Source organism: Gopherus evgoodei, unplaced genomic scaffold (assembly GCF_007399415.2).
Source record: "Gopherus evgoodei ecotype Sinaloan lineage unplaced genomic scaffold, rGopEvg1_v1.p scaffold_47_arrow_ctg1, whole genome shotgun sequence".
Taxonomy (NCBI): domain Eukaryota; kingdom Metazoa; phylum Chordata; order Testudines; family Testudinidae; genus Gopherus; species Gopherus evgoodei.
In genome coordinates this window covers 271155-284827 of record NW_022060068.1, presented here as the reverse complement: position 1 = coordinate 284827, position 13673 = coordinate 271155, and the positions used below count along the sequence as shown (strand labels likewise).

Here is a 13673-nt window from a genome sequence, read left to right as displayed (position 1 = left end):
TCTGACAAGCCACAGCTGCAAGAGCTGAGCCCCTCCCCATGCTGCAGCCTGATGGGAAAGCTGGGTCAGTGGCCCCAGGATCCAAACAAGGGGAGAGGGGAACCTTCATGCAACCCAGGCAGGCACTGCACCGAGTGTGCTTGGGGACAGAAAACACTCACCCCATCCTTCATGTACTTGAAGCTGACATTCTGCACCATGATGACAGGAGGGGGGATTTTCCCGCATGGTGGGAAATAAAACGACAGAGTCTGGGAACAAAACACACCCCCATTTAAGTTCCTGCCCCACCCAGGGTACCGGGGAGCCCTGAAGTTCCAATATGATTTGGCTTCCAAGTATGGAGGAGCAACTGCCTGCATCCCTGGAGCCCAGAGTACCATGATGCCAGAGAGCAGTCGATGGCTTTACAAGTTGCTCCTAGAGGCCACCAGGTCAAGCAGGTCTGTAACTCACTAGCAGGAGGCTTGCTGCAACATTCTGCCCATTGCCGGCATCTGCCTACCCATTCTGCTTCCTTTGAGGGGTAAGTGTGTTCATGCCTCCACCCCACTTTAATCCTTCAGCTGAAGGGAGGCGCTGCCCCCCCCCCCCCGCATTCCTTGCTTTGGATCTCTTGGGAGGGTTGGACAAGCCTTCACCCCCATGCTGGGACAAGAAGCCTCCGTATAGTAGACCCAAATGCATTCTCCTTTGGCCAGTCTTCTGTTAGAGCTGGAGCCCCATTTACTGCCCCCACGCCCCCCTGTGCTTCCAGTTCTGATGATTATTCCCAGCTGCAGCTCATTTTACTTCTCCAGCCATATTTATAGTCCTTATCTCTCACAGACAGCCCCGCTTCTTCATCCTACCTTATCATTCACCACCTTCTCTGTTAGCCCGGAAGCCATCATTTTCTGAAGGGTCTTCTCTTTGCTTTGGGCCTGCCTGGCCAGCTTGGCACTGCCATGACCGAATCGTGCAATGTAATTCTGTAATAAGACAAGGGATTACCTTGCGGCAGCTGCTACAGTGGGGTGCATGTGGGGGATGACAGAGAACTACCGTCCAGTTAAATAGATACCTTCATGTGGGCAATCTGATCCTGCTCCCAATGGAAACGCTTCATCTGATTTTCTTCCAGCTCCAGACGGGTCTTCACGTACTGATCATAATTTCCCTGGAGGGAGACACCATAGACCATGACACAGCTCCCAAAGGCCAGGCCCTCCCTGCACATAGCTGAAGCAAGCTGCTCAGGCCTCTTGCAAGCAGGTGCTCTCTAGACTGCACATTCCTGCCCTGCAGCCAGGGTTGGGTCTGGGATGGAGTCGATGGCCTAAACAGGGGTCTCCTCCCCAATCCCAGGAGCTTGTCACACCCTGGCCCCATTCACTCACCGTGTAATACTTCAGTTTGCGGTTGTGCATGTGGATGATGTTTGTGCAGATGCCATTCAGGAAGTCCTGGGAGTGGGAGATCAGCACAAGGATCCGTTTGAACCTGCAGCACCACACAGAGCTATTAGAGGTCCGACTGAAATGAGATTCCTAGGCTGGCAGCCCTGCCAGGGACCAGGAGGGGTTCATGTGCACTAAGAACCACTCTGGATTCCCTCTCACTACAGAGAACCAGGTGCTGCAAAAGCTTTAGGGAAAGCTGCTGGGCCCAATCCCAGAAAAGAGGATGATCCCTCACCACAATCGGGGCCTCCTTCCTGTCTATTCTGCCTGACACACACTTTTTGGAGGACCTAGTCTGCTTCATGGTAAATACTAATTCAGTAATGCCTCCCAGCGAGAGTCCTTTTGGGCATGGATACTCCTAAAGTCGATTCAGCACCCTGCACAATGGGACCTCAGTGCCACCATAATGCAAAGAGACACATCCACAGCTGGCACCCACAGAACAGCTACCGGGAGCAATTGCTCCAGGGAGCAAGCTGTGTTGGGATGCCCCAGCAGGCTGCACAGGCACCAGAGCACAGCAATAGCTGCCTCCAGTCACGCTTACGTTTTCAGCTCCTCTTCTAGCCACACACAGGCATCCAGGTCCAGGTGGTTTGTGGGCTCATCCAGCAGCAACATGAATGGCCGAATGAAGAGAGCTCTGCAGAGGCCAGAGAGAGGTAATGAATAGAACATAAGAATGGCCATACTGGGTCAGATCAAAGATCCATCCAGCCCAGTATCCTGTCTACCGACAGTGACCAATGCCAGAGGTCCCAAAGGGAGTGAACCTAACAGGTAATGATCAAGTGATCTCTCCCCTGCCATCCATCTCCACTCTCTGACAAACAGAGGCTAGGAACACCATTCCTTACCCATCCTGGCCAATAGCCATTAATGGACTTAACCTCCGTGAATTTATATAGTTCTCTTTTAAACCCTGTTATAGTCCCTGCCTTCACAACTTCCTCAGGTAAGGAGTTCCACAGATTGACTGTGCACTGTGTGAAGAAGAACTTCCTTTTATTTGTTTTAAACCTGCTGCCCATTAATTTTATTTGGTGGCCCCTAGTTCTTATATTATGGGAATAAGTAAATAACTTATCCTTATTCAATTTCTCCACACCACTCATGATTTTATAGACCTCTATCATGTCCCCTCTTAGTCTCGTCTTTTCCAAGATGGAAAGTCCTAGCCTCTTTAATCTTTCCTCATATGGGACATGTTCTAAACCCCTAATCATTATAGTTGCCCTTCTCTGAACCTTTTCTAATACCAGTATATCTTTTTCGAGACAAGGAGACCACATCTATATGCAGTATTCAAGATGTAGGCGTACCATGGATTTATATAAGGGCAATAAGATATTATCCACCTTATTCTCTATTCCTTTTTGAATGACTCCTAACATACTGTTTGCTTTTTTGACTGCCGCTGCACACTGCATGGACGTCTTCAGAGAACTATTCACGATGACTCCAAGATCTCTTTCCTGATTAGTTGTACCTAAATTAGCCCTCATCACACTGTATGTATAGTTGGGGTTATTTTTTCCAACATGCATTACTTTACATTTATCCACATTAAATTTCATTTCCATTTTGTTGCCCAGTCACTTAGTTTTGCGAGATCTTTCTGAAGTTCTTCACAGTCTGCTTTGGTCTTAACTATCTTGAGCAGTTTAGTATTGTCTGCAAACTTTGCCACCTCACTTTTTACCCCTTTCTCCAGATCATTTATGAGTAAGTTGAATAGGATTGGTCCTAGGACTGACCCTTGGGAAACACCACTAGCTACCCCTCTCCATTCTGAAAATTTACCATTTATTCCTACCCTTTGTTCCCTGTCACTTAACCAGTTCTCAGTCCATGAAAGGATCTTCCCTCTTATCCCATGACAACTTAATTTACGTAAGAGCCTTTGGTGAGGGACGTTGTCAAAGGCCTTCTGGAAATCTAAGTACACTATGTCCACTGGATCCTCCTTGTCCACATGTTTGTTGACCCCTTCAAAGAAGAACTGTAATAGATTAGTAAGACATGATTTCCCTTTACAGAAACCATGCTGACTTTTGCCCAACAATTTTTGTTCTTCTGTGTGTCTGACAATTTTATTCTTTATGATTGTTTCAACTAATTTGCCTGGTACTGACGTTAGACTTACCGGTCCGTAATTGCCGGGATCACCTCTAGAGTCCTTTTTAAATATTGGTGTTACATTAGCTAACTTCCAGTCATTGGGTACCAAAGCCGATTTAAAGGATAGGTTACAAACCTTAGTTAATAGTTCCGCAATTTCACATTTCAGTTGTTTCAGAACTCTTGGGTGAAGGCCATCTGGTCCCGGTGACTTGTTACTGTTAAATTTATCAATTAATTCCAAAACTTCCTCTAGTAACACTTCAATCTGTGACAATTCCTCAGATTTGTCACCTACAAAGGATGACTCAGGTTTGGGAATCAAGGTCCTTAACATCCTCAGCCATGAACACTGAAGCAAAGAATTAATTGAGTTTCTCCGCAATGACTTAAAGATGATAAAGTGCGCCTTTTGTATCTCGATTATCCAGGGACCCCACTGGTTGTTTAGCAGGCTTACTGCTTCTGATGTACTTAAACATTTTGTTATTACCTTCTGAGTTCTTCAAACTCCTGTCATAACTATAAAGGGAAGGGTAAGAGCCTTCCTGTGTACAATACTATAAAATCTATCCTCGCCAGAGACTCCAAAATCCTTTTACCTGTAAAGGGTTAAGCAGCTCAACTAACCTGGCTGACACCTGACCCAAAAGGACCAATAAGGGGACAAGATACTTTCAAATCTTGGTGCGGGGAAGGCTTTTGTTTGTGCTCTTTGTTTTGGGGGTTGTTCCCTCTTGGGACTAAGAGGAATCAGACTTGCCCAGAAAGATTTGGAGAGCATGGATTGATGTCTGGTCCCTCTTAGTCCCAAGAGCGAACAAACCCCAAAACAAAAAGCACAAACAAAAGCCTTCTTCCCACCAAGATTTGAAAGTATCTTGTCCCCTTATTGGTCCTTTGGGTCAGGTGTCAGCCAGGTTACCTGAGCTTCTTAACCCGTTACAGGTAAAAGGATTTTGGAGTCTCTGGCGAGGATAGATTTTATAGTATTGTACACAGGAAGGCTCTTACCCTTCCCTTTATAGTTATGACAACTCCTTTTTGGCTTTTCTTATTATATTTTTACACTTAGTTTGGCAGTGTTTATGCTCCTTTTATATTTACCTCACTACGATTTGACTTCCACTTTTTAAAAAGATGCATTTTTATCTCTCACTGCTTCTTTTACATGGTTGTTAAGCCACGGTGGCTCTTTTTTAGTTCTTTTACTGTGTTTTTTAATTTGGGGTATACATTTGTTTATCCTCTATTATGGTGTCTTTGAAAAGTGTCCATGCAGCTTGCAGGGATTTCACTTTAGTCACTGTACCTTTTAATTTCTGTTTAACTAACCTCCTCATTTTTGCATAGTTCCCCTTTCTGAAGTTAAATGCCACAGTGTTGGGCTGTTGAGGTGTTCTTCCCACCCCAGGAATGTTAAAAGTTATTGTATTATGGTCACTATTGCCAAGCGGTCCTGTTATAGTTACCTCTTGGACCAGATCCTGCGCTCCACTCATGACTAAATTGAGAGTTGCCTCTCCCCTTACGGGTTCCCGTACCAGCTACTCCAAGAAGCAGTCATTTAAAGTATTGAGAAATTTTGTTTCTGTATTTCATCCTGAGCTGACATGTACCCAGTCAATATGGGGATAATTGAAACACGGAGCAGCATAAAACTATAAGGTTGAAGGGACTGCAAAAGGTCATCTAGTCTAACCCCTACCAAGATGCACCATTTGTAGTGTCTAAGCCATGCAAGACAGAGGCTACCCAGCCTCTTTTTGAAAACTTCCATTGAAGGAGATTCCATGACTTCCCTAAATTTGTTTCATTATTCTACTGTTCTTACAGTTAAGTATTCTTTTCCTGAGATTTAATTTAAATCTGCTACCATGTAGTTTGAACCCACTTCCTCTTGTCCTGCCCTCTGTGGCAAGAGACAACAATTTTTCTGCATCTTTTTAATAGTGGTCTTCAAATACTTTCCCCAAACCCAGCTTGGAGGGTGGATGTCCAGAAAGCAACTCCCCAGAGATCTGTTCCAGGCTGCTACAGTGGAGGCACAGAGAAGAGGGAACATTTAGTGTAGCACTCACCTGGCGAGAGCCACCCTCATTCGCCAGCCACCACTAAAATCTTTCAGCTTCTTCCTCTGCATGGCTGGAGTGAACCCCAAACCGTACAGGATCCGTGAGGCCCGCACCTCTGCCTTATCGGCATCTAGCTCCTCCAGACGTTCATACAACTCCATCAGCTTCTCACACTCCGCTGCAAGAGAAGACTGCCAGTCAGCACCCGCACCAGCACCCCACCAGTCTGAGTCCCCATCAGTGTCCCACTCTCCACATATGTCCCTCATTACCGCTGCCTGCAACTGCTATGGGTTACCTCTCTGCCCCCTGGTTCACAAACCCCCTCCCAAGGCAGGGACCCCACAGCAAGCTCCAGGGAAGCAAGTTCCACTCTGGTTTGAATGGCAGGAGCTGTTGTGTTGCTGGAGAAGGAGCAATGCTCCCCAGAAGTCTCCAGCTATTGCTTGGCAGCAGAGTCAAGCTTCATGCCCTGTGAAAGCTTTGGTAAAGAGCCTGAGTAAGAGCTCCCTTCCCCCAGGGGGATTCCCTGCTTACAGGAATCCCCGCCTCGAGCATTACCATCCTCATGAGCCAGTCGCTCAGCTTCCCGCTCCAGCATGGCCCTCTCTGTATCCACCTCCATCACACACTGTAGTGGCGTCTTCTCACTAGGAGGCATCTCCCGGGTTAGGTGATAGATGTCAATGTGCTCAGGGATTGGCACTTCCCGCTTCCCGATAGCAGACAGGAGCATGGACTTTCCTATGTGCAGGCAGGCAGGCAAACACCCTCCTGTTATTGTCTCGCATTGGAAGTGAGTGCAGTTATTACGATGTGAATTACCATGGCACCTAGGAGCCTTACTCAAATCAGGAACCTACTGTGGTAGGTACCGTACAAACAGAACAAAAAGACAGTCCCTACCCGAGGGGCTCACAGTCTAAATGTAAGGCAAGAAACAACAGATAGGTACAGACAGGGGAGCACGAAGAAACAATGAGACAATATTGGTCAGCATGATAGGCAGTGGTGTCTGCACACTAGCAGACTAACTGTCAAGTTTTATGTAGGATCATCGGAAAGGAGAGTTTTAAGGATACTCTGGAAAGTAGATAAGGAGGCACCTCTGCAGATATTTATGGGAAGCACCTCCCAAGCATGTGGGGCAGCCTGGGAGAAAGCACAAAGATGTTAGAAAATGTAACAAGTGGACATTGGAGGCTGGCATTGAACGATCAGAGGCAAGCATCAAACAGAGAAATGATGGGGGGAGGGATAGCTCAGTGGTTTGAGTATTGGCCTGCTAAACCCAGGGTTGTGAGTTCAATCCTTGAGGGGGCCATTTAGGGATCTAGGGAAAAAAAAAATCAGTACTTAGTCCTGCTAATGAAGGCAGGGGACTGGATTTGATGACCTTTCAAGGTCCCTTCCAGTTCTAGGAGATAGGTATGTCTCCATATATTTGATAGCTAGAGCTGGGACTAACTATGACGTGGCTTGAAAGTGAAGACAAGCAGTTTGTTTGAGATGATAGAGAAGGGGGAGCCGGTGGAGGAATTCAAGGAGAAGGCTGAAGTGGTCAAAGTGACAGGCTAGGAAAACGATTTTTGCAGCAGTATCCTGAATGGGTATTAGTAGGGCAACACTACATTTGTCAAAAACAGAGAAATGGATGTTGCAGTCATCAAGAAGCGAGATGCTGAGAGCTTGGAAGATAATTTTAGCTGTGTGGATGCATAGGAAAGACCATATCTTAGATATTATGTAGAAAGAATCAGACAGATTTAGCTACATCCTGGACATGAAGACCTAGAGAGAGGTCGGACTCCAATGAGACTCCCAGGTTATAAGCATTAGTGACAGGCAGGGGATGGTGTTGTCCATAGTGATCAGAAAAGATGATAGCAGGAAGGGTGATCAGGAGCTCTGTTTTACCCATGTTAAGCTCGAGCTGATGGTTAGACATCCACAAGGACATGTCCAAGAGACAGACTGAGGTTTTAAGCTTGGTCAGAAAGAGACAGGTCTGGAGTAGAGAGGTGAATCATCTACATAAAGATAGTAGCTGAATTTGTATTTGCATATGAGATTACCCAGAAATAAGCTGGAGAGAGAAGAGGAGAAATCAAGGACAGAGCCCTGTGGAAACCACAGGGAACCGTTGGAAGATAGAGGAGCAGGCTCCTCCATTAGAGAGGTAGGCGTAGAACCAGGAGAGGACAGAGTCAAAGAAGCCAAGAGCGGGCAGGATTTCAAGAAGGGAATCATGGTCACCATGACCTCCCTGCACTGTGACACCGATGCTGCTAAATACACAACAGAAAGCTGCAATGCAAATCCATCTAGCTTCCTTCCCTGTTTTAGTCCCCCATGGATCTCCCTGGGGTGAGGGCAGATGCCCCAGGTGTACCTGCTGCACTGCCCCGGCTGAGTCTCGCTCTGTTTTTTCCTGCTCCTCTCTCCGGCATCACTGAGGTTTTGCATCCTGCAGCTCCCCACCAGTTCATTGACCCCCTCCAGAGGATAATTTCCCCAAACCAGCACTGAGAAACTCTCGCCCCACATGCACACAGCACTCCCCAATCTCACCTATCCCATTGAGCCCGATAAGCCCATAGCGACGCCCTGAGTTCAGCTCGAGTTTTGTGTCGCTCAGCAGCTCCTGTCCATGGAAGGTCAGCGAGAGGTTAATGATGTGCACGTCAGTGCTGTTGGGATGGGAGGCCAGCACCCCAGTGACAGCGCGAGCAGCTGCTTTCTTCAGCTCAAAGTCCTCCAGCTCCTTCGTCAAAGCATCTATCTCTGCATGTGGACAGGTCAAAACACAAGGACTAATCCATGGCTCCCATAGCAGCCCTCACTCCACCCCCAGCACTCAAAATGATGTGGAGGTCTTCCCCAGCACCAGAGGCAGCGTACTTGCTCAGCTAAGCAGGCAGAGTCACCATGTTTAGTGCAAGCAGCAAAGAATCCTGTGGCACCTTATAGACTAACAGACATGTTTAGTGCGGTTTCATTTGCTGATTCAGTTCACCCAATGGGATTGAAGTATGCAAATCAATTGGTGAGTAATGACTGGCTGAATTACCTCTGATGTCAAGGTGTTCCTCTGCCTCCAGCACCATAGGGGGCATTGTGTGGAAATCAGGCTTTTCAGATGTGTGGGTTTTCCAACTATCAGCAAAATCAATAGGGTTCTTCCCACTGATGCCCAGAACATTCCCTGAAGTTTTGGAATTGATCGGATGTGGTCTTCAAAAGGCACCAAATTACAGACAGGCAGAAACGCCATTGAGCATTAGGTCTCACCTTTGCTTGCCCAACCAGACAGATAAAAGGTGGAAGGGGGAAGAGACAGGAGAGGGAGTGACTTGCTCAAGACCACAGAGCAGGTCAGTGGCAGAGCCAGTAAAAGAACCCAAGTCTCTCAGGTCCCAGTTTAGTGCCCTGACCACTGGATGATGGTACCTCTAACAGATTTATCCCCCCAGAATCTCTTTGCATGCTACACAGATGTGGGATGGTCCCCGGCAACAATACAGAAAATAAGTACTTTACAGTACAGCGTACTCCATGGGATTCTGGGACCACGACTGCCTGGCATACAGAAATGTAACTAGGCATTTTAATGCCTCGGTCGAGCAAGCACATTTGCACCCCCTCATGTTTATTTCTGTCATTTTTCCACCCCCCCACAACTTTGCGCCCTGCCCCGGTTACAGCCCTGCTGGCATACCATCTCAAGAAGAACCCTGTTTCCTCCTGTTCCACATCTGTTATAAAGCCAACACACTACTGCGAAGATAGGAATCTTCCCTGTTTCCTCTACAAGGAAATACCAGGCCAATGGTTCCCTATGGGAAAGGTCTCTCTCATCAAGCTATCCAAACTCTGCTAGTCTTGGTGTGCCAGATACATCTCATAAAGAGACAGTCAAAACACAGCTCAGGACTATATGCCAATAGACTGAAAATAAGAAACCCCAAACCCCAGAGCGGTTCCAGTAGCGGCAGAGAACCAGTGCAGATCAAAGCAACTGCATGTCATGGAAGTCTGCAATACACCTGCTTCTGTGGCATGCTGCCACAACAGCACCAGCTGTTGCTTCTCTGTAAGGTCTTAGGGCTTGTCTACACTTACTGGAGGATCCACGCTGTGGCGATCGATGCATCAGCGGTAAATTTAGCAGGTCTAGTGAAGACCTGCTAGATCAACCTCTGATCGCGCTCCCGTGGACTCCTGTACTCCGCCTGATCGAGAAGACTCAACTTCAGGTAGTGCGGACCACGCAGTAAGTTAATCTAAGCTATGTTGATTTGAGTTACACTATTCATGAAACCCAAGCTGAGTCGCTTAGATCGACTTTTCCCTTTAGTGTAGGCAAGATCCTAGTCTACACCCAAGTAGGAAGAGTTGCTGTAGTCCTGCCTGTGGGTGACGAACCCATGAACTGCATCCAGATGACTGTCCAAGGGAAATGGAGGGAGCCTTCTTACCAGTTAGATATAGATGGCGATTTTGGACAGTGTATTATCAGGGTACAGCATGAGCTAAGGATCTGAGATATTTTCACTGATAGAGATCTAATACCCTGGGGCTAGTTTCTAGCGTAATCCAGTTCAGCACCTTTGCTATCTATCAGTCTTTGTTGTGTTATATGCTCCTGAGACAGAAGCACATGTACATAACTCCATAAGATACAATATTGTATAAATTCTGCCAAATATCCTGTGCTGCTCAGATGCCAGCATCTGACCTTCACAGAGGTGGAGGGTTCCTTGAACCAGTCAGCTGGAGGAAACTCAAGCTGCAAGAGAGCAGGACACAGTGCTTAATTTGTGATAAAAAAGATGCTGGGGCTCAAGCAGTTTTTTTACATCCCTAACTGATGCAGCAAGCCCAGAGGTGCCGGGGCTCTGACCTGCCAAGCCCTGCAATTAAACACTGTCGGCACAGACAGTACTGAGCTGGGAGGCACCTGACAAGCTTAGCTACCCAGGGAAAGGAAACAGTCCAACAGAGGATGCTCCTTTCTCACCTGACCCTTCCGTCCCATTGGCCTCCTCATTCTTCATCTCCTGTTGCTCAATCTCAGCATCCCCATTCTCCTCTGGGGTTTTCTTCGGCCGCTGGCGAGCTTTGGCTGCCTCTTTCTTCTTGGCCGCCTTCTTCTTGGCCAGGTCAGAGGGCATGGTTACAGGTCACAGCTCTAGTACAGTTGCAAAAGGAAGAGATGGAAGAACCCCATTAGACAGAAGCAAAGGCCTGGCACAGACCCCGGGGCTGAGCCCCTTTCCTGGGCTCCCATTACAGTTTACACCCCCTTAACTCTGGCCCAGTCGCAGGTTCCTGGATTACGGGTTCTCCCACCTCCGAACTCTGACCCTCAGAGCGGGTCCATCACCCCCACTACTCCGAGGTCACCCGCAGCCGCCCGAGAAGGGCCGCTCGGCTCCTCAGCCGCGGCCAGGCCGGGACGTGGCCGGCAGACCGCGGGCGCTCGGAGGGGCCAGAGCGCGGCTGCTGGCGAGGCGGAGCGGCGCCGCGGTGAAGGGCGCCCTGTTGTCCCGGTCTCGCGGAGCAGCTGCCGGGAGGCGCAGAGCCGCCGCTGACCCCCAGCTCCAACAGTCGGGAGCCGGGCCGGGCCTCAGCTCGCCCGGAGGCACCGGCGAAGCAGCGGCCGGATGCCGGTAAGGCCCAAACAACTTCCCCCGGCCGCGCAACCCTCACCAGCCGCCCGGCTCCTCCGCGCTTTTCCGTCTGTCGCAACAGAACTGCTGCCACCGCGTGCGCACGCTCCGCCCCCTCCGGCCCTTCCGCCAATCGCCACGTGAAACGTCACGTCTCGCCGGGCTTCATGACACTCTGGGAAATAGAGTCAGAAGAGACTGTCCCAGACGGGCCTCCGACTCCCAACATGCACCGCACCGAGCCCCAGGGCCCTTGGGAAATGTAGTACCTGGTCGCGTGACTTCTCTCACCAATAAACAGCCCAGCAGCCCCACACCCGGCCCCTCTGGATCTGGCAGTTTATGGCCCCGTCCCCTCCAGACGTGGCAGTTAAGAGCCCCGGCACCTCTGGGCCTGGCAGTTCAGAGCCCTGGTACATCTGGGCCTGGTGGTTCAGAGCCCGGCACCTCTGGGCCTGGCGGTTCATGGCCCCGGCACCTCTGGGCCTGGCGGTTCATGGCCCCGGCACCTCTGGGCCTGGCGGTTCAGAGCCCTGGTACATCTGGGCCTGCTGGTTCAGAGCCCTGGTACATCTGGGCCTGGTGGTTCAGAGCCCGGCACCTCTAGGCCTGGCGGTTCAGAGCCCTGATACATCTGGGCCTGGTGGTTCAGAGCCCGGCACCTCTGGGCCTGGCGGTTCATGGCCCCGGCACCTCTGGGCCTGGTGGTTCAGAGCCCGGCACCTCTAGGCCTGGCGGTTCAGAGCCCTGGTACATCTGGGCCTGCTGGTTCAGAGCCCGGCACCTCTAGGCCTGGCGGTTCATGGCCCCGGCACCTCTGGGCCTGGTGGTTCAGAGCCCGGCACCTCTAGGCCTGGCGGTTCAGAGCCCTGGTACATCTGGGCCTGCTGGTTCAGAGCCCGGCACCTCTAGGCCTGGCGGTTCAGAGCCCTGATACATCTGGGCCTGCTGGTTCAGAGCCCGGCACCTCTGGGCCTGGCAACTCAGAGCCCCGGCACCTCTGGGCCTGGCAACTTCATAGCCCCAGCACCTCTGGGCCTGGCGGGTCATGAGCCCCTGGTACATCTGGGCCTGGCGGTTCAGAGCCCTGGTACATCTGGGCCTGGTGGTTCAGAGCCCGGCACCTCTGGGCCTGGCAACTCATAGCCCCGGCACCTCTGGGCCTGGTGGTTCAGAGCCCGGCACCTCTGGGCCTGGCGGTTCAGAGCCCTGGTACATCTGGGCCTGGTGGTTCAGAGCCCGGCACCTCTAGGCCTGGCGGTTCAGAGCCCTGGTACATCTGGGCCTGCTGGTTCAGAGCCCGGCACCTCTGGGCCTGGCGGTTCAGAGCCCTGGTACATCTGGGCCTGCTGGTTCAGAGCCCGGCACCTCTAGGCCTGGCGGTTCAGAGCCCTGGCACCTCTGGGCCTGGCGGTTCATGGCCCCGGCACCTCTGGGCCTGGCGGTTCAGAGCCCTGGTACATCTGGGCCTGGTGGTTCAGAGCCCGGCACCTCTAGGCCTGGCGGTTCAGAGCCCTGGTACATCTGGGCCTGGTGGTTCAGAGCCCGGCACCTCTGGGCCTGGCAACTCATAGCCCCAGCACCTGTGGGCCTGGCGGTTCATGGCCACGGCACCTCTGGGCCTGGCTGTTCAGAGCCCTGGTACATCTAGGCCTGGGGGTTCAGAGGCCCGGCACCTCCGGGCTTGGCAGTTCATGACCCCCGGCACCTCTGGGCCTGGCAGTTCATGGCCCCGGCACCTCCGGGCTGGGCAGGTAAGAGCCTGGCACCTCCGGGCCTGGCAACTCACAGCCCCGGCACCTCCGGGCTGAGCAGTTCAGAGCCCCAGCACCTCTGGGCCTGGCAGTTCATGACCCCAGCACCTCACAGCCTGGCAGTTCAGAGCCCAGCATCTCTGGGCTTCGCAGCTCAGAGCCCCGGCACCTCCAGGCCTGGCAGTTCATGGCCCTGGCAGCTCCAGGCCTGGTAGTTCATGGCCCGAGCACTTCTGGGCCTGGCAGTTCAGAGTGCCAGCACCTCCTGGCTTCGCAGCTCATAGCCCTGTCACCTCCAGGCCTGGCAGTTCAGAGCCTGGCACCTCTGGGCCGGGCAGTTCAGAGCCTGGCACTCCCAGGGCTGGCAGTTCAGAGCCTGGCACTCCCAGGGCTGGCAGTTCAGAGCCCTGGCACCTCCGGGCTTGCCATGTCAGTTATGAAAGTAAAAAAATTCTTGAGCTCTAGCACTTCTTTCATTAGTAATTAAACACTGGTTCCTCCCCCTGGAAATGTGTCTCATGCACATAAAACTGATCATTCCTGAATGCTGGTTGGTGTCAGGGCAATGCCATGGGAGAGGGGAAACACGAACCCAAAATGAGGTCA

The 13673-nt window shown here is 51.1% G+C and overlaps 1 protein-coding gene across 3 annotated transcripts in view; it reads right to left on the bottom strand.

Moving 5' to 3' along the window:
* Nucleotides 1-11433, bottom strand: part of LOC115642915 (ATP-binding cassette sub-family F member 2) — a 35300-nt gene extending 23867 nt beyond the window's left edge. For 2 of the 3 annotated variants that reach the window (XM_030546577.1, XM_030546579.1), the window contains exons 1-10: nucleotides 11354-11433; nucleotides 10662-10832; nucleotides 8213-8425; nucleotides 6203-6385; nucleotides 5648-5819; nucleotides 1993-2088; nucleotides 1380-1482; nucleotides 1064-1159; nucleotides 852-971; nucleotides 162-251 (exon numbers count right to left, since the gene is read on the bottom strand). In XM_030546577.1, the coding sequence (XP_030402437.1) occupies nucleotides 162-251; nucleotides 852-971; nucleotides 1064-1159; nucleotides 1380-1482; nucleotides 1993-2088; nucleotides 5648-5819; nucleotides 6203-6385; nucleotides 8213-8425; nucleotides 10662-10815 (1227 nt within the window). In that variant the 5' untranslated portion in view covers nucleotides 10816-10832; nucleotides 11354-11433. Of the gene's footprint in view, nucleotides 1-161; nucleotides 252-851; nucleotides 972-1063; nucleotides 1160-1379; nucleotides 1483-1992; nucleotides 2089-5647; nucleotides 5820-6202; nucleotides 6386-8212; nucleotides 8426-10661; nucleotides 10833-10993; nucleotides 11081-11353 lie in introns of those variants that run through there. The other variant, XM_030546578.1, reaches the window with a different exon arrangement.
* Nucleotides 11434-13673: the final 2240 nt, after the last annotated feature.